The 21,190-nt window shown below is 44.1% G+C and overlaps 3 protein-coding genes across 8 annotated transcripts; 2 read left to right on the top strand and 1 right to left on the bottom strand.

Moving 5' to 3' along the window:
• Positions 1 to 902: 902 nt before the first annotated feature.
• LOC110486650 (uncharacterized) lies at positions 903 to 8,365 on the bottom strand. Of its 6 annotated transcripts, XM_090196892.1 has the most exons (7): positions 8,191 to 8,321; positions 6,781 to 6,856; positions 2,791 to 3,601; positions 2,429 to 2,693; positions 2,258 to 2,341; positions 2,011 to 2,183; positions 903 to 1,915 (listed from the first exon to the last, which is right to left on the bottom strand). In XM_090196892.1, the coding sequence occupies exons 3-7, from the start codon at positions 3,172 to 3,174 to the stop codon at positions 1,778 to 1,780; spliced, it is 1,044 nt and encodes a 347-aa protein (XP_090053018.1). In that variant the 5' UTR covers positions 3,175 to 3,601; positions 6,781 to 6,856; positions 8,191 to 8,321; the 3' UTR covers positions 903 to 1,777. The 6 variants fall into 6 exon arrangements, with proteins under 6 accessions (XP_090053018.1, XP_090053019.1, XP_036797249.1 ...); XM_090196893.1 differs by lacking the exon at positions 6,781 to 6,856 and having other exon boundaries at positions 8,191 to 8,365; XM_036941354.2 differs by lacking the exon at positions 8,191 to 8,321 and having other exon boundaries at positions 6,781 to 7,253.
• Positions 7,243 to 16,258, top strand: LOC110486649 (TBC1 domain family member 17). The gene is made up of 17 exons (XM_021558409.3): positions 7,243 to 7,463; positions 8,579 to 8,674; positions 10,404 to 10,481; positions 10,562 to 10,679; positions 10,805 to 10,988; positions 11,249 to 11,360; positions 11,444 to 11,614; positions 12,329 to 12,454; positions 12,581 to 12,684; positions 12,801 to 12,895; positions 12,995 to 13,111; positions 13,252 to 13,352; positions 13,458 to 13,557; positions 13,786 to 13,883; positions 14,013 to 14,129; positions 14,226 to 14,312; positions 14,430 to 16,258. The coding sequence occupies exons 1-17, from the start codon at positions 7,434 to 7,436 to the stop codon at positions 14,622 to 14,624; spliced, it is 1,929 nt and encodes a 642-aa protein (XP_021414084.2). The 5' UTR covers positions 7,243 to 7,433; the 3' UTR covers positions 14,625 to 16,258.
• Positions 16,259 to 19,204: 2,946 nt separating this feature from the next.
• LOC110487552 (G1/S-specific cyclin-D2-like) lies at positions 19,205 to 21,186 on the top strand. Its single transcript, XM_036942627.2, has 4 exons — positions 19,205 to 19,676; positions 19,791 to 20,006; positions 20,199 to 20,519; positions 20,780 to 21,186. The coding sequence occupies exons 1-4, from the start codon at positions 19,431 to 19,433 to the stop codon at positions 20,927 to 20,929; spliced, it is 933 nt and encodes a 310-aa protein (XP_036798522.1). The 5' UTR covers positions 19,205 to 19,430; the 3' UTR covers positions 20,930 to 21,186.
• Positions 21,187 to 21,190: the final 4 nt, after the last annotated feature.

Raw genomic sequence — 21,190 nt, 5'->3', positions numbered from 1 at the left:
TGGGACATTTTCAGCTTCCAGGAATTGTTTACAGATCCTTGTGACATGGGGCCATGCACTTTCATGCTGAAACATGGCTGTGGATGAATGGCACGACAATGGACCTCAGGGTTTCATCACAGTATCTCTATGCATTCAAATTGCCCTAGATAAAATGCAATTGTGTTCGTTGTCCATAGCTTATGCCTGCCCATACAATATCCCCACCATTGGGCACTCTGTTCACAACGTTGCCATCAGCTCATCCACACGATGCCATACACACGGTCTGCCATCTTCGATACCGGGATTAATCCGTGAAGAGCATACTTCTCCTGCGTGCCAGTGGCCGTTGAAGGTTAGCATTTACCTACTTTAGTCAGTCAGGTCAAGACCCTGGTGAGAATGACAATCACGCAGATGAGCATCCCTGAGACGGTTTCTGACATAAATTATTCGGCTGTGCAAGCCACAGTTTCATTAGTTGTCTGGGTATCCGGTCTTCGACGATCCCGCAGGTGAAGGAGCCAGATGTGGAGGTCATGGGCTGGCGTGGTTACATGTAAGTCTGCAGTTGTGATGCCGGTTGGACGTACTATCAAATTCTCTAAAATGATGTTGGCGGCGGCTTATGGTAGGGAAATGACGATTCAATTCTCTGGCAACAGCTCTGGTGGATATTCCTGCAGTCAGCATGCCAATTGCATGCTCCCTCAACTTGAGACATCTGTGGCATTGTGTTGTGTGACAAAACTAAACATTTTAGAGTTGCCTTTCACTGTCCCCAGCACAATGTGCACCTGTTAAATGATATTGCTGTTTAATTATCTTGTTATGTCACACCTGTGGATGGATTATCTTGGTAAAGGAGAAATTATCACTAACAGGGATGTAAAGAAATGTGTACACAAAATGAAATAAGCTTTTTGTGCCATTTGGAACCTTTTATTTCAGCTCATTAACATGGGACCAACACTTTACATGTTGTGTTTATTTCTGTTCAGGATATTTCTTAATCTGATACTGCCCTCTCTAGGACAGCCATTATACTGCATCCAAATAATATTCAGTGTCAGAACCAACAGCCTGATTCACGGATGTTGTTCCTTAATTTAAACCATACAGGTACTCAAATTAAAACATTTATCTGCTTTTGAAAAGTTGGGAGATGATAGATAAATCTCTGTTTGCCTCCTCCGCTTTCTCTCGCTCTCACAGTCAACACATTTGGAGGACATTATTATTATAATAGTGTCAATATCAGAGATAGTACGTGTACAATCATTCTACCAGTCAGTCATTCATTGGCAAGGTAGAAGTACAAAAAGCCATGTTTCATGGAGACATGGTGCCCTTCACTCACAATTTGAAAAGCTACAGGCTTCATGTTAAAAAGCCCCCTAGAGCCAACCATTTCTAGAAGGTTGACCCATCCTCCACGAATCTACTTGGCAAAGTCCCACAACAGATTCAACACCTGTGTCAGTTAGAAACATTTCAATATGTTAGTGTCCATGACTATGAGCACATTTGAAGTGAAGTTGTGTGTAGCGAGTTGTCTTGTAGTGTTTAAGTGTGTATGGGTGTAATGTAATGTGTTGAAAATGATCTTAGTGTGTATACGAGCATATGTTATGTCAGTTAATCCTCTCTGGGTTCACCGTTGTTACTACCAAATTTGGGGTTAGTGATTAGCTAATACACTGGGGTACTTTTCCACCTGCCAGCCAATCAATTAGCTCTCTTTCATCCACACACTCTCTCTCTCTCACTCCTTCATCCCCTCACTTTCTTTGGCTCAGTGTTTGAGGGAGAAGTCTCCCGTGTTGAGGCGAGGGCGAGGTAGTCCTCCAAACATTTCTGTTCCGTCGTTGGCTCCTGGGGCCAACAGGGCCTTCATGCTGGCAGCAATATGATCCAGGTCAGCTACACCAGCCTGCAACACGGAGACAGTTAGTGGGTATGTGTGTCAGAATGACTGATTGACAGAGAGAAAGTGAGCTGTATGTTTTTAAACGAAGGTTGACTGACCCGTTCCCCACTGTGGCCTTCTCCCTGGTGGGGTCTGTTGCCCTTGAAGCCCCACACAGGAACAGACACGGGAAGAGAGCGGGCCATGTTCATGGGGTTGGGGTGACGGGATGAGAATGACTGCCCCATGGCCATGCTGCGCGGGGGAGGAGGACAGTCCTCACTTAATGAGCCTGGAGCAGAGAGGAGGCACATATTAAGAGCATTAGATCATCATTAACTAATATTACGACACACATACACTCACCATCAGTGCTCTCCTCCTCTCCATCAGACTCAAAGAATGGTTCACAGTCACGAGACAGCGAGTCCTCATCCATGGAAAACACTCCTGAAGCAGAGAGAGATTAATATTTACGAAGTCATTCAGACCAGGAGATTTAAAAAAAAAAAAATAGTGCCACAGAGCTGTGTTCACCTGCAGTCTCATTCAGATTACGGCTCCTTTCGTCCATGTCCTCCTCTTCCTCACACTCTTCCTCTAAGTCCCCATTTCCGGGAATGTCTCTCCCTCGTCCAGCCTCCTCTATCATCACAGCCATCTCTTGCTCCCTCTCTCCATTCTCATGCTGCCCAGCAGCTTGGCCAATGACAGCCCCTGAGTGGTAGATTGATGGGTAGCTTTGCGAATAGAGTGTGGTACTGGGGCTGATGGTTCCCACACCACCCTCACCTGTTAGGCCCTGTGGAAGAGAAGTTAAGAACTTTACGATCACACACAGCACTATGAATGACAGCCACATTGAATGGCACAAAATGACTGACAGTCAGTCTACTCACCGCCCTGTCAGAGGGTATGTCCACTACCAGTTTAGCTCTTCCGTCTCCTGCACTCAGACGTGTATATCTATGTGCCGTTACCATAGATGTGGAGTGCAGCACCGCAATGTCGTCCATGTAGCGCCGCGAAGACTCAGCCAAAGCCCCCTGACCCCACACGTGATAGGAGAAATCCCACTTCCGGCCTCCGGCAGGCAAGCCACTCTCCTTTTTCCTCTCATCTCCCTCCACTACAGATGGCCAGAACTTCTTACAGGCTGTAAGAATAGCCAGGTCGCAGCCTGACTTCAGACAATATCCCTCTGCCGCGGCAAGTAGTGCCAGCCAGCTCTCTTTGTGATTGTCTGGGATCTCAGGGTCAGATGATTGGGTGATGGAGGCCATGGTGGGTAAACAGGTGTTTAATTTATTAGGGCTAGCTTTTATGGAATGTATAGATGCTTTGTAATGGTTTTTATTGATCAATAGCTAAAATGGTTTAGGTTAGTGTAATCAGGCACCTGTAGGACTCAGCCAGCAGTTTGATATTAAATACTATATATTTTTGTTAACAAGTTTTGTGATAAATGTACCTTTTTTCTCACTGGATTGTAGGCTGTAGTGTTGATGTGTTTTTGGAATCTGCTTTTGGCTAATCTGAGGAAACGTTAGGATCTTTTACTATTGCTGGTTTGGTTTAAGCTAAGAATAAAACTATCCTTAGTTGTTATAAAGCAGGTTTCAGAGGCACAAGGTGATTGTTTAATATTTTTAATGTCAGTGTGCCTGAGAGAACTAGGGGAGAGATAAATGAAAATGTTGCTGGTGTTACCTGGAAAAAACAAAATGGAGAAAGCTTGAGTTGCTCAAAAAAAAAGAAGTTTGCATTGTTAGTCATTATAGCAATATTAGCTGATGTCACTAGCTAGGCACTATTTAGATTATCACTAAACCAGAATTCAGATAATAATCTCATAAAATTATGCATGATGAAACTTCATGAAATTAGACTACACTCAACTCAAGCATGGAATTTGTAAAATTCACATGATCCAAATACTGTACATACATTTCAATTCCATATAACTTTTCTGACGTCAGACTGCCTTGTAGAAGTCTGAGTTCATGGTCAGTATCTCAATGGTCAATATCTCAGTGGCAGTTTGAGGATGTTCCAAAATAGACCTATGCTAACCGTGGGAAGACGTTGTCCACCTGTCGTTACGTCTCGCGAACTGTCGCAATTCAGCGTCGTCGTCCCTTCCTCCACCCACAATCTCGTGCATTCGTTAGCATACGAACTGGCTCTGCCAAAACCTTATGGGGTGACTGCCTGCTCTAGACTTACCCAGCTCGTTTCTAAATGTCATCCCTGTGATTATTACTACCAGGAAAGCACTTCAATGAAAATGTCATGGACTGCGGATTGTTTGTGCTTGTTTGTTTGCTAACATGCTAGCCAACTGGTCTCCTGTGCACTCTCCTCCCAACATGAACACATTTAATTTCTCGCCTTTGCAGAGACACTAGCACACACAGACACAAATAAACAGCAAGAACAGAAGTCAGCTTACACATTCAGTTCCTTATTTCGTCTGTTGCAAGCGTTTTTCTAGTTCTAACTGTTTCTTTATCTCTCAAGAATGGTCTCCCCTAGACTCCGACGTTGCTGTTTAGAGACGCTAGACGAGACGCACGTTTTACACGTGACTGTGGGCGGGCTCGTACTCGTCCAAGTGCGCGTCCAAAACAAGACGAGGCTGCATCTCAATAGCTTGTCATGGTTTCTTCTACTGGTATAATTTACTTCATCCTCACTGATCTGACATGATGGAAGCAAATGCTTCTGGTAGGCTTTTCAATCTCTATATTATTCCCACCTAAACTGTCTTCTAATTGTGCAGTGCAGATGAAGGAAAAGAGAGGATAGTTAAACGTTAAATTTTTATTTAACTAGGCAAGTCTGTTAAGAACAAATTCTTATTTACAATGACAGCCTACCCCGGCCAAACCCTAACGACGCTGGGCCAATTGTGCACCGCCCTATGGGACTCCCAATCACGACCGGTTGTGATACAGCCTGGAATCGAACCAGAGTCTGTAATGACACCTCTAGCCCTGAGATGCAGTGCCTTAGACCCCCTGTGCCACTTGGGAGTCCTAAAACTGGGATGCAACTTTGAGAAGACAGACAACAACAACCACTTGCCGCCTTCATCAGCCTCACTGTCTAAATTTTCTCTGTCCTTCTGTTCTTTGCTACATTGGTGGCAGCACCAGGATACTCACTGTCACTCATACATTTGTTAGAAGTGTTTCACTATTCACATTGGGATTTTCATTACCACCACTGATGCCTAATAAACTGCCATTTTCATAATTACATGAAACTGACAAATATTGTAAGAATAGAGCCCCACGGTGGAGGTGTCATAACAGTAGTAGGCCTGATTACCCACAATAAGGAGACAGCCTACAGGGAGGAGGTGAGGGCCTTGTTGGAGTGGTGCCAAGAAAATAACCTCTCCCTCAACATCAACAAAACAAAGGAGTTGATCATGGACTTTAGGAGAAGCAGAGGGAGCACGCCCGCATCCACAGGACCGCAGTGGAGAAGGTGAAAAGCTTCAAGTTACACTATGTACACATCACTGATAATCTGAAATGGTCCACCCAAGAAGACGCAACAGCAGCTCTTCAACTTCAGGAGGCTGAAGAAATTTGTCTAGGCTCCTAAGACGCTCACAAACTCTTACAGAAGCACATTTGAGAGCATCCTGTCGGCTGTATAACTGCCTGGTATGGAAACTGCACCGCCTGCAACTACAGGGTTCTCCAGTGGGTGCTGCGGTCTGCCCAACGCATCACCAGTGGCACGCTGCCTGCCCTCCAGAAAACCTACAGAACACGATGGCACAGGAAGGCCAAAAAAGACATCAGGGGCATCCACCACCCGAGCCACAGCCTGTTCAACCGCTATCATCCAGAAGGCAAGGTCAGTACAGGTTCATCAAAGCTGGGACTGTGAGACTGAAAAACAGCTTCTATCTCAAGGCCATCAGACTGTTAAATAGCCATCAATAGCTTGCCTCCACCCAGTACCCTGCACCTTAGAGGCTGTACAAGGAATCATATGTCACTTTAATAATGGAACCCTGGTCACTTTAATAATTTTTACATGCCGTTTTATTAATTTCCTATGTATATACTGTATTCCAGCGGTTTAAGGCACTGCATATCGGTGCTTGAGGTGTCACTACAGACGCCTGGTTCAAATCCAGGCTGTATCACAACCGGCTGTGATTGGGAGTCCCATAGGGCGGTGCACAATTGGCCAAGCGTCGTCCGGGTTTGGCCGTCATTGTAAATAAGAATGTGTTTTTAACTGACTTGCCTAGTTAAATAAAGGTGAAAAAAAACTAAGAAATAAATTCTAGTCAATGCCACTCCGACATTTCTCGTCGTTATATTTATATTTTTCTAAATTCCATTATTTTACTTTGACATGTTCGATACTTCTGCACTGTTGGAGCTATGGACACCAGCATTTCGCTACACCCGCAATAACATCTTCTAAATATATGTATGTGACCAATACAATTTGATTTGAATACCCATAAAACCTAGTTGTCAAACAGAGAAATGGTTCCAATCGTTTTTCCACCATACAATTTTTCCCATTTGGGATTTCAGAAACACATAAGGACTGTTCGTGTAGCCTTACCCTGGCGCGACGTTTTGATAATCATGTAAATCTCGGACAAGGATTTATCAGTATATTCGGCTCTATTTACTCTCGAATTCGAAAATTCTAATTACCATCAAGGTGGACATCATGCAAAACTACAAATCCCCGAAAGCTCCTGCACATCATCGCTAGCTGACACCCTTGTTAACAGGTATTGTGTCAATTTAAAACTTGCACAAGACAGTTCACAGAATTGTCCATTTAAAGAAATGTAGCCAATTTATTCATTACTACATTTATATAGTTAATCCAGAGATTCTTACCTTTGCCTCAATTCAGCAGTCTCATCCAGATCATCATGGCATTTGTAGTTCTTTATAATAGCCTCATTAGCGTTTCCTTTTTGGGGGGTAAATACAGGCGAAAATATTGATAAGTCACCTTGTCCTAGAGAGATTCACACAGTTATCAAAACGTCACACCAGAGTAATCCTAAATTAAATACAGGCCTTGTTTTAAAGTGATTTATCAATGGTGGAAAAACAGATTGGAATCATTTCCCGCTTTGAACACTAGGGTTTATGGGTATTATGATGGTGGTACTCTTGCCACGTTAAAAACAACTGGGAAAATACGTCAAATCTTGACATCATTGATCTTCATGTCGGAAAGCCGGAGCTCTAGAAAGAGGCCCGACTTCCCGAGTTGGAATTCCGAGTTGGATAACTGTTCTAATCGATTTTTCCGAGTCGGAGCTCGTTTTTCCGAGTTTCCTGTTGATTTGAACGCTCGGAATTCGGAGATTTCCGATTTCCCAGTTGTTTTGAACGCGGCATCTATTCCAATTTAGACGTGCCACCACCTATGATTGGTTGATGTTCCTGACTGACGTATAACGTAGACGGTGCAGTCTATGAAAGCGGAAGTCTTCTTCTGACGACATTTGTTTTGGAAAAAAAAGGCTAGTGGAAGAAAAATGGAGCCAAAGGCTGAGACTAGTCACAAGGTAGGCGCAATGTATTGACATTGACGTTTTAGATTTCGTCTTCGTCTGATTGATTCGGATAACAAACTCGGTTATCACCATTGTAGATAGACTATCACCTTCACAACAAAGTCGTGTGATATTTGGGGACGCTGACGTAACTACAGTAACCGTTAGCGAGCTAGCTAACGTTATAACAACAAACAAGCTAGCTTACGTTATAACAACAAACAAGCTAGCTTCATCATTATTTCCAGATTCAATTGATAGTTGCTGTTGTAATATATTACTTGTTCAATAAATTGGTCACGAGAAATATCATCATAGCTGTGCTATTTTCCACGGCAGACTTCAATATGTAAAGCAATAAGCACTGCTGGTTCTCTAACAGCTACTAATATTAGTTAGACCTGTTTACGGTGAAGAAAGGGTCCCGAGGCCGAGGATCCCAATTCCATAGAATTAGCATCGTAAACTTCCCTGTGAATGTGATTACGGTATCTAACTAACTAAACGTTTGAGCAGTTCGTTGGTGGAGGATGGATTATGTAATATTTCACCTGAATTGATGTCGCAGCTGGCAAATTATTATTCATTATACATTTAGGGTAATATTCAGGATAGATATGATGGTATATTGTATTTGTATGGAAGCTAGCTAGATCTATCCAATTGGGTTCAGTCAGTTTAAGACACAAATCAAGTGTTATTTGTCACATGCGCCGAATACAATTGGTGTAGACTTTACCGTGAAACGCTTGCTTACGAGCCCTTCCAACAATGCCGAGTTAAAAAAATAAAATAAAAATGGTAACACGAGGACTAAAATGCACAGGAATGGAGCTATAGACAGGGAGTACCAGTACCAAACACTACCTGGGAGAAACCCCTGGCAGGCACACAGGTGGAATCACTGTGCGAGTGACTCAGAGTTCATGTGACTCTATTTTGTAGGCTACAGTAAAGTCAGCTAACTCATCCTCTTTGGGATGTCATATGATTGTCATTCACCACCCTATTCCCACTCGATCACACTTTCTGATTCATTGCACTGGAATCCATGACATGACATTTTGCCATTAGTTTTCACAGCAAATTTATATTCTATTAATAGCATATGCTGTTTTGTCACACAGCTGGTGTTTGAGAAGGAGGGGGTTTACCTTCACACCAATGCCAAGAGGAGCAACCAGGACACCACAATCCCAGGATTCATCCGTATAGTGGAACGGGTAAGTTGGGCTTCTCCCATAGACACCATATTTACAGTGAGCTCCAAAAGGGGTGGGTATAATTTGTGGAACGTTCCAAAAGGAATCTGTCCAAAAACTAAGTGAAGTACAAGGTTGCCAACAAACAATACATACAAAGTAGCATGATCAATTCACCTAGCTAACTATCTGCCAAATAGGCATCAGCTCACCACGTAGCTTATACTTAATGTTTGTCCCTAGACTACCAGAGTGAGGACAGACATTTTTTGTGAAAAACTTAATGAAATAGCCCACTCCCTACCCGGTATCTTATTCTGCCACTATACAACTTTGTATGCATTGTTTGTTGGCAACTTTGTTATTTACAATGTTTTTGGGACAGATTCCGGTTGGAACCTTCCACAAATTATACCCACCCATCCAAAAGTATTGGGACAGTGACACATTTATTGTTGTTTTGGCTCTGTACTCCAGCTCTTTGGATTTGAAATGATACATTGAATATGAGGTTAAGGTGCAGACTGTCAGCTTTAATTTTAGGGTATTTTCACCCGCTTAGGAGTTGCAGCACTTTTTTTTAGGGGATCAAAAGTATTGGGACAAATTCACTTATGTGTATTAAAGTAGTCAACATTTAAGTATTTGGTCCCATATTCTTAGCATGCAATCACTACATTAAGCGTGTGAACCTACACATTTATTGGATGCATTTGCTGTTTCTTTTGGTTGTGTTTCAGATTAGATTCAGATTTTGTGCCCAATAGAAATGAATGGTAAATAATGTATTTTGTCATTTTGGAGTCACTTTTATTGTAAATAAGAATAGAATATGTTTCTAAACACCTCACATTATTGTGGATGCTACTATGATCAAGGATAATCCTTAATGAGTTGTGAGAAAGTTAGAGGCATAAATGTCATATCCCCTCAAAAATGCTAACATCTCCTGTTACTGTAATGGTGAGAGGTTAGCATGTCTTGGGGGTATGATAACTTTCTAACTCATCATTGTATAATGTGCTGGAGTAGAAAGCCAAAACAACAACAACATTGTCACTGTCCCAATACTTTTGGAGCTCACTGTATATGAAAATATTGCCTCCCCGAGTGGCACAGCGATCTAAGGCACTGCAGTGCTAGTGGCGTCACTGCAGACCCGGGTTCGATGCCAGGCTGTGTCGCAGGCAGCCGTGACCTGGAGACCCATGAGGCGGTGCACAATTGGCCCAGCGTCGTCTGGGTTAGGGGAGGGTTTGGATGGCTGGGATGTCCTTGTCCTATCGCGCTCTAGTGACTCCTTGTGACCGGCCGGGCACATGCGCGCTGACATCTGTCTCCAGCTGGATGGTGTTTCCTCCGACACGTTGGTGAGGCTGGCTTCTGGGTTAAGCGAGCAGTGTGTCAAGAAGCAGTGCGGCTTGGCGGGGTCATGTTTCGGAGGACGCATGGCTCTCGACCTTCGCCTCTCCCGAGTCCGTACGGGAGTTACAGCGACAGGACAAGACTGTAAGTGTATATCACGAAAAAGGGGTAAAAAGTACAAATAAAATTAAAAAACGACTATTGGTTGATCGAAAACCAATTCTAGTCATATTCAAAGTGTACTCATCCCTGTGGTGGAAGACTTTGTCATCAGTAACTTTGTTTTGCTTCCTTTAGTCAAACACATAGCCTAACACTGTATATGGTCTATAGGCCTGTCACACATTATTCTGGACTAGACTAAGGTGTTTGTCTATGTTTACAGGGTGGGGAGCCAGCTTTGGAGTGGAGCGCACTAGAGGACGAGGGCCGCAATGCGGCAGCTGTATTCTACACTAAAAAGGTGAGCGCTTGTTTAGTACACTAGTGACACGCATCACTGTTTTCTTCATGTTCTTTATATACGGCCTGTCTTCCTGTTAGGATGGAGAAGGAGGGGTGGAGGACACCAACTTTGACCCTGGCTACGAGCCAGACTGGGCAGTCATCAGCACAGTGAAGAGAGACCGAGTCAGAGAGCACCCCCCTGTCAAAGAGACAAGTACGGAGACTTTTATAACTTGCCTTCTGTGTTTGTAGTTCTCATTCTAGGCTATACTCACAAGTGTGTTTGCAGCAAGTGTATAGTGCTATTCTTGATGTTGATGTCTCCCCCTCTGGTCCCAGGCCAGTGGTCGTTCTCCCTGCCTCTGTCGGAGCTGTACTCTCTGCGACGGTCCCGTTTCTCCCTGGGCCGTAACTTCCTGGTTTTTACCAGCAGGGGTGGCCACCCCCTACCTCCTCTGCACTTCCACAGGGGGGGCACCAGGGAGCTGTTGAGGGCCCTGCAGCGTTACATCATCCTGGCCCCGTGAGTAGCAGCAGACAGCCAGCTCTCCCTCTCTCTCTCAGATCAATGCCTCAGAGGAATTCAAGGCATTTCACTGGCATATAACTTGACTCTGAACAGTAGAGTTTAGCAGCTGTTGTACCCAACCCCCTTTCTACATACATTTTGAAGCGTCTTTTTCATACTTTCTCTCTCTTTCTTGCTAGCGTTTTCTTTTATTCTGAGCAGTCGCTGTCGTTGTCTCTTACTATCTGCCTGACTGTGTTTTTCTGTTGTTTTAGATCACCTGTAGATGGTCGTCTCTTCCTAGCGTATCCCCATGACTCTGGGGCTCTCTCTCAGTCCTTTGATGAGCTGCACCTCTTTGACGATGGAAGCTCCGACCTCGTCTCTGTAAGTCTTGTGTTTTGTGTGCGCTATTCTTTGAGAAGATGTAATGTGTGTGTTTATAATGATATTAATCTCTTTGTTTCCAGAGGTTTATCCAGGACCCTTATGCCACCACCTTTGGGGGATTCTCCAAGGTCACCAATTTCTTCAGAGGGGCTCTACGACCACCAGATTCCCCCTTCCACCCTCGTGGCCCTCAGGACCACCATGGGCCCCACTCAGCTGATGACGAACCAGGATTTGAGCTCATCACCTGTGTAAGTGGGGGGGATGGGGTTGGAGATGTCAGGGCTAGTGATGAGTTTACATCTGTGGAGTAGATGGTGAAGAGGACCTCACTTTATATCATCCAGATGTTGGCTATAACATACGGATGGCGAAGTCATCCAGACGTTGGCTGTAACATACGGATGGCGACGTCATCCAGCCGTTGGCTGTAACATACGGATGGCGACGTCATCCAGACGTTGGCTGTAACATACGGATGGCGACGTCATCCAGACGTTGGCTGTAACATACGGATGGCGACGTCATCCAGACGTTGGCTGTAACATACCGATGGCGACGTCATCCAGACGTTGGCTGTAACATACCGATGGCGACGTCATCCAGACGTTGGCTGTAACATACGGATGGCGAAGTCATCCAGACGTTGGCTGTAACATACGGATGGCGACGTCATCCAGACGTTGGCTGTAACATACGGATGGCGACGTCATCCAGACGTTGGCTGTAACATACGGATGGCGACGTCATCCAGACGTTGGCTGTAACATACCGATGGCGACGTCATCCAGACGTTGGCTGTAACATACCGATGGCGACGTCATCCAGACGTTGGCTGTAACATACGGATGGCGACGTCATCCAGGCGTTGGCTGTAACATACCGATGGCGACGTCATCCAGACGTTGGCTGTAACATACGGGTGGCGATATCAATGGTGAGAGTTTTCTTTTTGGTGGTACCAGGGGGTGGAGCTTGGCCCTAAACCAGACGTAACCAGGGGACAGCCTCTCGACAAATGGGAGGAGTTCCTGGACCCAGAGGGGCGTGTGAAGGACCCACAGCAAATCAAAGAGCTGGTCTTCAGGGGGGTAAGACCGTACAGTATAATTCCTCTCTTGTAAAAAAACACCTGACACCATCTTCCATCCAAATGTGTTTTGCTGTACATTGTCTGCACCTTGTCATTCAAACCATCCCTCCTTTCCCTCTCCTAGGGTATCACACCCTCCCTGAGGAAGGATGTGTGGAAGTTTCTGCTGGGTTTCTATCCCTGGAATAGTACTGTGAAAGAGAGGGAGGACATTCTGAGGATGAAAACGTTAGTCTCTTATCTTCCTTGCTTGTTATGGCTCTCTTATCACAGACTGGGACTGTTGTCTAAACGGGAGTGAGTAAATTCATCTCCTCAACCCCTCTGTGTTTCTCTGTCTTCAGAGATGAGTATTTCAGAATGAAGGTTCAGTGGAAGTCAGTCAGTGAAGAGCAGGAGATGAGGAACTCCCTCCTCAGAGGATACCGCAGCCTGATAGGTTGGTGTTGCTGTCTGTTAAACATGATCTCACGCCTCATTGGTTGACACACATTTTATGATTTGTTACTTATCTGTTCATATTGTTTTGATTGGACAGAAAGGGACGTGAGTCGGACGGACAGACACAACACCTTCTTCTCTGGCAACGACAACCCAGGCCTGACTCTTCTCAATGACGTGCTGATGACATACTGCATGTTCAACTTTGATCTGGGTAAGCCACTTCCCTTGTCCTTACACTTGAAAGTTCAAAGCCATTGTATCACATTTCAACTGTATTTATTATCAATATCTCACACCTGACTCTCCTCTCTCCTTGTGGTTCCTGTTGTTTATCTCTTTCTCTCCCTGCAGGCTATGTCCAGGGGATGAGTGACCTCTTGGCTCCTCTCCTTTTTGTCACTCAGAACGAAGTGGAGTCCTTCTGGTGTCTGACAGGTTTTATGGAGATGGTGGTAAGCACCTTACTTTCTTGTTAAATACTCATATATTACCACATAAGAGTGTTAAAACGTAGCATTATACACTATTTTAATGTTCTCTCTCTCTCGGGCCCTCAGCACCAGAACTTTGAGGAGTCTCAGGAGGCCATGAAGCAACAGCTCCTTCAGCTCAGCCTGCTGATGAAGGCTCTGGACCCTGAGCTCCTTGACTACCTGGGTAAACAATGACTATCACTTAGTTACTGTGTTTCTCTCACACTTCACCATAACTCAAATGTGTTATTACTCAGTGAGGTAGACATTCATCATGCAGTCAATTCTCCAATCAGCCAATTGATTATATTTGACCTTAACTCAAGTTGTGTTATGTAACTACCTGGATGCGTAATCAATTGACATAGTAAATTCTTCACATTGTTATGTTATTATGTTGTCCCTCTTTCAGACTCCCAGGACAGTGGCTCTCTGTGCTTCTGTTTCCGTTGGTTACTGATCTGGTTTAAGAGAGAGTTCTCCTTCGAGGACATCCTGTCCCTTTGGGAGGTGAGTGGGTGGATACTACTCATTAGAAACACTCGCATGTAGCCTAGGCTCTACACACTATATGGAAAAAAAACTTAGTTTTACAATATATGTAAGTAAACACACAGTGAGCGCACTGTTCTGTGCTAGGTTCTTTGGACTCGTCTGCCCTGTGAAAACTTCCATCTGCTGATGGCTGCTTCCATTCTGGAATCACAGAGGGGGGAGTTCATCGGCTCTGACCACGACTTCAACACTATTTTGAAGGTTTGTTGGAAATGTGTTTGAAGTAATTTTTCTTAATGATGTTGTCTTTTTGTTTGTGTGTACAGTACTAAGGACTGTGTTTGTGTCTATGTGCAGCACATCAATGAACTGACCATGAAGCTGGATCTGCAGACAGTCCTACGAGGAGCAGAAGCTAACTACCTACAGCTGGCCTGCTGCAAAGTAGGAAATATCTTAGAGGAGGATACTTTCATTTGGACATGATATATTTAACATATTGTGTGTTGTCATCTAACTGATCTAACCTCCTCTCCTCTCTCCATTCCTTCTATCTCTCAGGAGCTGCCGGTGAAGGTGCAGGAGGTCATTGGTCTGTACGTTCCCCCCAGCCCTGATGACGAGACGAGCCCAGAATCAGAGTCACATGAGACGCAGCAGCTTCTCAGCCAATCACAGGCAGCAGCTACAGAAACGAGCCAGTCAAGTAACAGCACTACTGCTGCAGCAGCACGCCCTCGCCCTACCTACCCGTAACTCTGAAGGACAGGGTGATTGACATGAGGAGAGAAAGCCATTAACCGATATGAGGTGTTCCATATAGGAATATATACGCTCAATGGCCAGTTATTTGTTTTTATTTTTTAGGTACACCCATCTAGGTACTGGGTCGGACACCCTTTTGCCTCCAGAACAGCTTGAATTCTTCGGGACATGGACACGTTGCTCAATTGATATCAAGGGACCTAATATGTGCGAAGGAAAACATTCCCCATGCCATTACTTTACCCTCCACCAGCATGTACCGTTGACACCAGGCAGGATGGGTCCATGGACTCACGCTGCTTACACCAAATCCTGACTCTGTCGTCAGCATGATGCAACAGGAATCGTGATTTGTCGGACCAGGCAATGTTTTTCCACTTCTCAATTGTCCAGTGTTGGTGATCGCGTGCCCACTGGAGCCACTTCGTTTTTAGCTGATGGGAATGGAACCCGGTGTGCTCGTCTGCTGCAATAGCCCATCCATGAAAAGGACAGAGTTCAGCGGTTCAAGATGGCGTTCTGCACACCGCTGTTGTATTGCGCCGTTATTTGCCTGTTCGCTTGCATGATTCTTGCCATTCTCCTTCGACCTCTCATCAACGAGCTGTTTTCGCCCACAGGACTGCTGCTGACTGGATGTTTTTTGTTTGTCGCACCATTCTCTGTAAACCCTAGACACTGTCCTGCGTGAAAAGCCCAGGAGGGTGGTCGTTTCTGAGATACTGGAACCGGCGCGCCTGGCACCAACGATCATACCGCACTCAAAGTCGCTTAGGGCACTTGTTTTGCACATTCTAACATTCAATGGAACAGTAACTGAATGCCTGTCTGCCTGCTTTTATATAGGCCATGACACTCACTGCCTGTAGGAGCTAACCATTTTTGTGAATGGTGAGGTGTACCTAATAAACGGGCCATGTATTGTATATTGGATGATATGGGGCATAGGAGAGAGTGTTTGATAATGTACTGTAGTACATGATGAGGGTTGCAGACTGTTACCATCTCTGACAGACGGGGCATTAGAGTGAACGGTGATAGGTTGTATTTTCATGAATGTAACTATCCCAAAATATTGAAATGGTCTACATATGCAGTGCTTTGTCTTTATATAAATACCGCAATACATTTTTTTGTTTCCCTTAAGTATTTTGTGTGAATCCAAGTCATGTCCAGTCATTTATATTTCCATTTGTGTACCTGTCTCGTGAGAATTTCTTTTTTTCATTTTTTTCTTCCAAATTCTTCTTTGTGAAATGCTTCTATTTTAAAACTGTCTGTTAACTTGTTTTATCCCTTTCTTTATCTCAGCCCATTTGTCCCTTTTTTAATGGTGTATCATTGTGGTCTGCATTAGTTCCACCCTGTTGTTCTCCTGTTGTTCCTTCTATCCATGCTCTCCTTTCTATTGCTGTCCTTCTCACTCGAAGTAATACTAAATATAATATGAAGAATAATCTTACTGACAGAACATTACAAGTACTATAAAATGCCTTCCTATAGAGTGTTATACATGCAGTACTATAATGTTTAAGGTTTTTAACTACTGGTATTATGTCATAACAATATTTTCACTTATATGAAATTGCTGAATCTTACCAAATAAAGGGTACAAAAACAATAAATTACTGGTGAAATTGACTATTTTTTAAATTATTATTATTTTTTTATAGGTGTTGTTTACTAGTCATATGTTCCCACCAGACTGTGAGACACCCCCCCCCCCCCCCAATTCTGTTAACCCTCCACTACCCTCCCAAACTATTCATCCTAACACTCCCATGAATCTTAATGTGTGACTGGTCCATGCCCTCTCCCTCATCTCAGTTCCATATGAAGTTTTAGACATGGTAATACTAGTACGTATAAGAGGGAGATCGAATTGCGAACAATAAAAGATTTACCGGAAACCTAAAATACAAGTATGTATCTTAATGACTTCCTGTTGAAATAAAGGTTCATTCAAATATTGTCTTGTCAGATGGTCTGTGAGTTTTGATGGTCTGTGAGTTTTGATGCTCTTGCTGTTTACACTGTAGTTATTGTTGTAAACTAATAAAGTTAAGTGTAAAACACCACTCATTTGCCAGAAATGTGTCAAAAGCACTTAGTTGGTTGACTTAGTTCTGAGTGATAAAGTGTTTATCAGTTCTGTAGGTTTATGCAGTGTGTTAACTGAGTGAGCAGACCCCCTTCCCCTCCCCGTCAGCAGGTGTCTGTGAGGTGAAAAGGGATCTCTGTCCTCCACTGTCCTGGGCAATGAGGTGGAAAATGAGGGGCGGAGAAACACACACCCCTCTCAAGACCGACTGGGTCGTCCATGTCTCTCCGTCCCCCTCTCTCCCTCCTTCCCTCTCTGTCTCAGTTTGAATACAGCTGCAATGTATGAATTTAGCAGGGTACTTAAACAGGCGGGCGATCTGTCACTCTGTTTCTCTTCCCCACGCCCCTCTCTCTCTTCTGACCTGACCTCTTCTGACTCCCACAGCCAAACTCACTCTGGCTCTCATTCAAACTCAATCTGTTTTCAGTGCTAATCCAATCCCTGTTTACGGATGATGTCTCTCAACAGCCATCATCCCCTCTAATTCTACAATGGTCCCAGTGTGTTGGGGTGATAATCTATCTTGTTGTGATTGTGTTACTGCTTGGAAGGGGTTTTATCTGGAGTGTTTGAGACCTCAGAGGAGATAAAGTATGTTTGTTTAAATCTCAAGTCCCAGATAAGTGTGCTCTTACTAAAGAAGAATGCCTTTTGCATTCTTCTTGGGGTTTTCCAGCAAATGTGCAGCCATGAATAACACACACACAGATGACTAATGATTACGGGTGATAGAGGAATATTTCAGCAATGAAATCTCTTGACTTCGAAGAGATTCAACAAAAGGACTCAGAAATGATGCTTTGACTTTCCACAGTAAATGTTAGTGAGAAACACAAAATACATTCCAGCTAAACATTTGCATAAAACAGATACTATTTTAAAGGAAAACAACTGTATTACAACATATCTATTTGAAGGTCTGATTATCGTGATTGATTTAAAGCGGCAATCAGCAGTTGAAACAATAAGTGACTCCCCGCCCCTGTTTTGGTAAAAAGCTAAGGGATGGGGCTGTAGAAATGTAACAACTCTCAAATTCAAAGACAGAGCTATGTATGCAAGGACTGACCATCCATGATATCAATATGATAGTTTTAACCATGTTTGTTTGCATTTACTTGTTTGTTTGCATTTAACATGTTTGTTTACAACCATTGGGATAAAACAAGCTAGTATTTTGGGTTCTGATGTGCAGATTTCCCCTTTAATCAAGTAAAAATGCAAGCTAACCTTAATTTATGCTTTTGTCTTATGATATTTTAAGGCTGATTCAAGAGGTGTGTAATTGTTTCATTTTCAGTGCTTCCCAAATGTCTTTGTGAAACATAAGCCCTCGTGTGTCCCTTAAACCACCTGTAGTGACTCACTGTGTCAAATAGAATCTGAATTCACTACTTGTAAGTGTGACCCCATTGTGACCGTCAGGCGAGTCCCTGAGGAGCATGCGAGAGTGTGTCTGCTGTCCAGTGAATGTGTGAAGGGTGTGTGTGTGTGCCAGAGAGAGAGAGGACCCAGCAGAAGGCCAGGGGCTGGTGTCTGACACTGATTTGTAAAGGAGACAATACGGCTCATTGACCTGCCTGCTCTACTGTCTGTTGCTCATACCCCATACCCTGTCCTCCCCAGTGGATTCACTGCTCTTTAAACAGGGGGAGCAGATTGCCACAGGCTGGGGGGGTGGGGGGGGGGGGGGGGGTAATGGGGAGTAGAGTGACGGGACACAGGTTGCTTTGACAATGAGATTCCTCAGAGAGTTCTGGGCACTAGAGAGAGAGAGTTTCATGCCAGAAGTTAGACATTTAGAGGCCGGAAATCTTTGTACATAGATATTAGTTCGTAATAAGTACTGTATAGCTACAAACAGGACAGGACAAAAATATTTACAAAAGGATTTTGTAAAAATGCAACCATTCAACACAGCATAAACCCTCAAGTTGCTTTTCCAATTAACCGCAATTCTAATCTCTAATTTCTCTATACAGTTTATATTATTTAATGGGAAAGAATTTGGAACTTTCAGTTTGAGAACATATATTTCCATCTTTTCTCTTTCCCCTTTAATATTGTCAACAAACAACCTACTCCTCATGTTATCCATTCCCATTGTCAGAGTTTGGAGATGACCTTTTCTCTCCTCCCTTCTCTCCCTTTCTCCCCTTCTCTTTTTCACTGTTGGGGACAAGCTGTTGCCCTGTCCCTGCGGGCCCCTCCCTCTCTTGTCTGCACCCTCTCTCCTCCCCTCCCTCTCTCTCCTTCTCTATTTTCTCCCTCTCTCCACCTGTTGATGCCATTGTTGTACAGACAGCATTGTTGTCTTTTTATTATTTTATGTCAGTCACTATGTTACCACCCTCTTTCTCTTTCATTCCCTCTTCACCACACCCTCTCTGTCACCCTCTTTCTCTGAGGGGTATAAAACCCAGCCAGAGGAGGTTCGGGCTCAGATTCACACCAGCGCCACACAGGAACACACACATACAGAGGGGCGAGGAAATAAAAGGACATCCAACATAGCAGTGACAAGAAGAGGGTTCAATTGAGTTGGATTAGTTGCAGATTTTCAGCACACACATTGGTCCTACATTCTCTCTCCTTACACTGACAGAGTAACATTGACTTGTTGTATCCCACTTTCTGGACCGAGAGGAACACAAACCCACCTAGGTAGTTGTGTGTGTGGGCTGAGCTGAGGGATGTCTGTGTCTGTGTCTCTGTGGTGTGAGGAGGAAGTCCGAGGCCAGCAAGGCCAGGGAGCCCAGCAGGGCCAGGCCAGGGGCCATTCACAGCTCCGGGCCCCCTGGGACCCCAGTGTGTCTGGGCAGCGGATCATCCAAAGGCTGCTACAGGTGGAGGAGAGATATCTGCCCTCCGCCCTCTACGTCGCCCTCATTCAGAGAGATCCGGAGCGCAGAGAGGAGCTCGCCAAGTGGGCTATGGAAGTATGAACTTTCATTCTCTGGATTCCATTTTCATCTCTTTTTTCCCCACATTAATGTCTTTGGTGTACTGTGATGAGGCACTAATTGATTATCACCTGTTGGTCTCTCTACTAGGTATGCTGTGAGCGCGGCTGTGACGAAACAGTGTTTCCCCTGTCTGTCTCTATGTTGGACTGCTTCCTGTCTGCCTCCCTGTCTCTCCCTGTCTCACCCTACTGCCTGGCTGCAGCCTGCATCCTCATCGCCTCCAAACTAACAGAGTGTGACACAATCTCTGCTGACTCTCTTTGTGCTGCAGCTGAGTACAGCTTCCTGCCCTCCAACATACGGGTAGGTCACCATTTTGATATTGAGGAGAGACACTTTCAAAACTCTGTATGTGACAATATGGTGGACCTTGTGAATGCAAACCATCTCTGTATTATTCTATGCATTGTATTCAGTGGGCTATATATACACTAAATGAAAATGTTTTTACACATAAACACATGTATATTGATGTTCTTGCCCTTTCATCATAAGGAGATGGAACGTGTCATCCTTGCGACTCTTCGATGGGACGTTGCTGCGGTAACCGCTCAGGACTTCATTCCACATTTCCTTCCCCCTGTAGGGGAGAGGAAGGATGGAAAGACAGACACAGAGGAGTTCTTCTCCACACTGCGTCGGCATAGTGACACCCTGGTTGCCATGTGTGTCTGCGACTACCGTTTCCTGGGAGCCCCTCCATCCCTGGTTGCTGCGGCAGCACTGAACTCTGCCCTCCGGGGTTTGGGCAACAAGGGTCCAGGTCATCTGGGTCATATGAGTGCTACGCTTGCAGAACTGTGTCAGACTGACCTGGTGAGTGCCTAGCAGTATCTCTAATATCTCTACATAAAATATCTCAACATATTTGTTGTATTACAGCCAGGAGCTGCAGTTCAACTCTATTCAATAGCAATGCTGAATGAAAGACTGATTTAGAGGTGAAAATGGGACTGGAAAGAAAGGACCACAGAACTAAGTGTTTGAGTTACAGATTGGTTGTGATATGGTTAGTGTGACTGGAAGGGTGCTGGTTTTAATCCTAATCTGTGTTTATCTTTCTTCTTTGATGACAGATGGTGTTGCAGTGTTACAGTGAATTGATAGAAGCTGCCCTCAAACAACGGCTCAGAGGTGGACTCCAAGACAGTGCCATGGAGAAGGATGGAGAAATAGAGGATGAAAGAGCAGGCACTCCTACTGATATGAGAGAGATTGATTTCTAAACACTAAATTGTGTGAGACAAAGTGCAAATCAATCAAAGTCCTGCATTTAGCTCATCAGTGAAACTGATATAAACTCTTTATGACCTCAAATGCTCTACAATTTATTATCATATTTTGAAATTACTTTAATTTAATATTGTTTATTTATTAATTGTGTTTATTGTGCCATATTTATTATCTATTTCATGACCGTGATTCTTTGTCATTATGTTGTTGATACTATGTCCTTAATCTATTATTTATCCATTTATTTATTATGT

Source organism: Oncorhynchus mykiss, chromosome 13 (genome assembly GCF_057628025.1).
Source record: "Oncorhynchus mykiss isolate SJ-2025 chromosome 13, ASM5762802v1, whole genome shotgun sequence".
In the NCBI taxonomy this organism is placed as follows: domain Eukaryota; kingdom Metazoa; phylum Chordata; class Actinopteri; order Salmoniformes; family Salmonidae; genus Oncorhynchus; species Oncorhynchus mykiss.
Note: the sequence above shows the minus strand (reverse complement) of the source record. Positions and strands in the feature narration are given on the sequence as shown.

Coding starts and splice junctions, on each gene's coding strand:
- LOC110486649 (XM_021558409.3), top strand. CDS start 7,434: ATGGAGCCAAAGGCTGAGACTAGTCACAAG. Junction 7,464..8,578: donor AGGCTGAGACTAGTCACAAG/GTAGGCGCAATG, acceptor TTTGTCACACAG/CTGGTGTTTGAGAAGGAGGG. Junction 10,482..10,561: donor CTGTATTCTACACTAAAAAG/GTGAGCGCTTGT, acceptor TCTTCCTGTTAG/GATGGAGAAGGAGGGGTGGA.
- LOC110487552 (XM_036942627.2), top strand. CDS start 19,431: ATGTCTGTGTCTGTGTCTCTGTGGTGTGAGGAGGAAGTCCGAGGCCAG. Junction 19,677..19,790: donor TCGCCAAGTGGGCTATGGAA/GTATGAACTTTC, acceptor TCTCTCTACTAG/GTATGCTGTGAGCGCGGCTG. Junction 20,007..20,198: donor TCCTGCCCTCCAACATACGG/GTAGGTCACCAT, acceptor TTTCATCATAAG/GAGATGGAACGTGTCATCCT.
- LOC110486650 (XM_090196893.1), bottom strand. CDS start 3,174: ATGGCCTCCATCACCCAATCATCTGACCCTGAGATCCCAGACAATCAC. Junction 2,184..2,257: donor AGAGGAGGAGAGCACTGATG/GTGAGTGTATGT, acceptor TCTCTGCTCCAG/GCTCATTAAGTGAGGACTGT. Junction 1,916..2,010: donor AAGGCCACAGTGGGGAACGG/GTCAGTCAACCT, acceptor TCCGTGTTGCAG/GCTGGTGTAGCTGACCTGGA.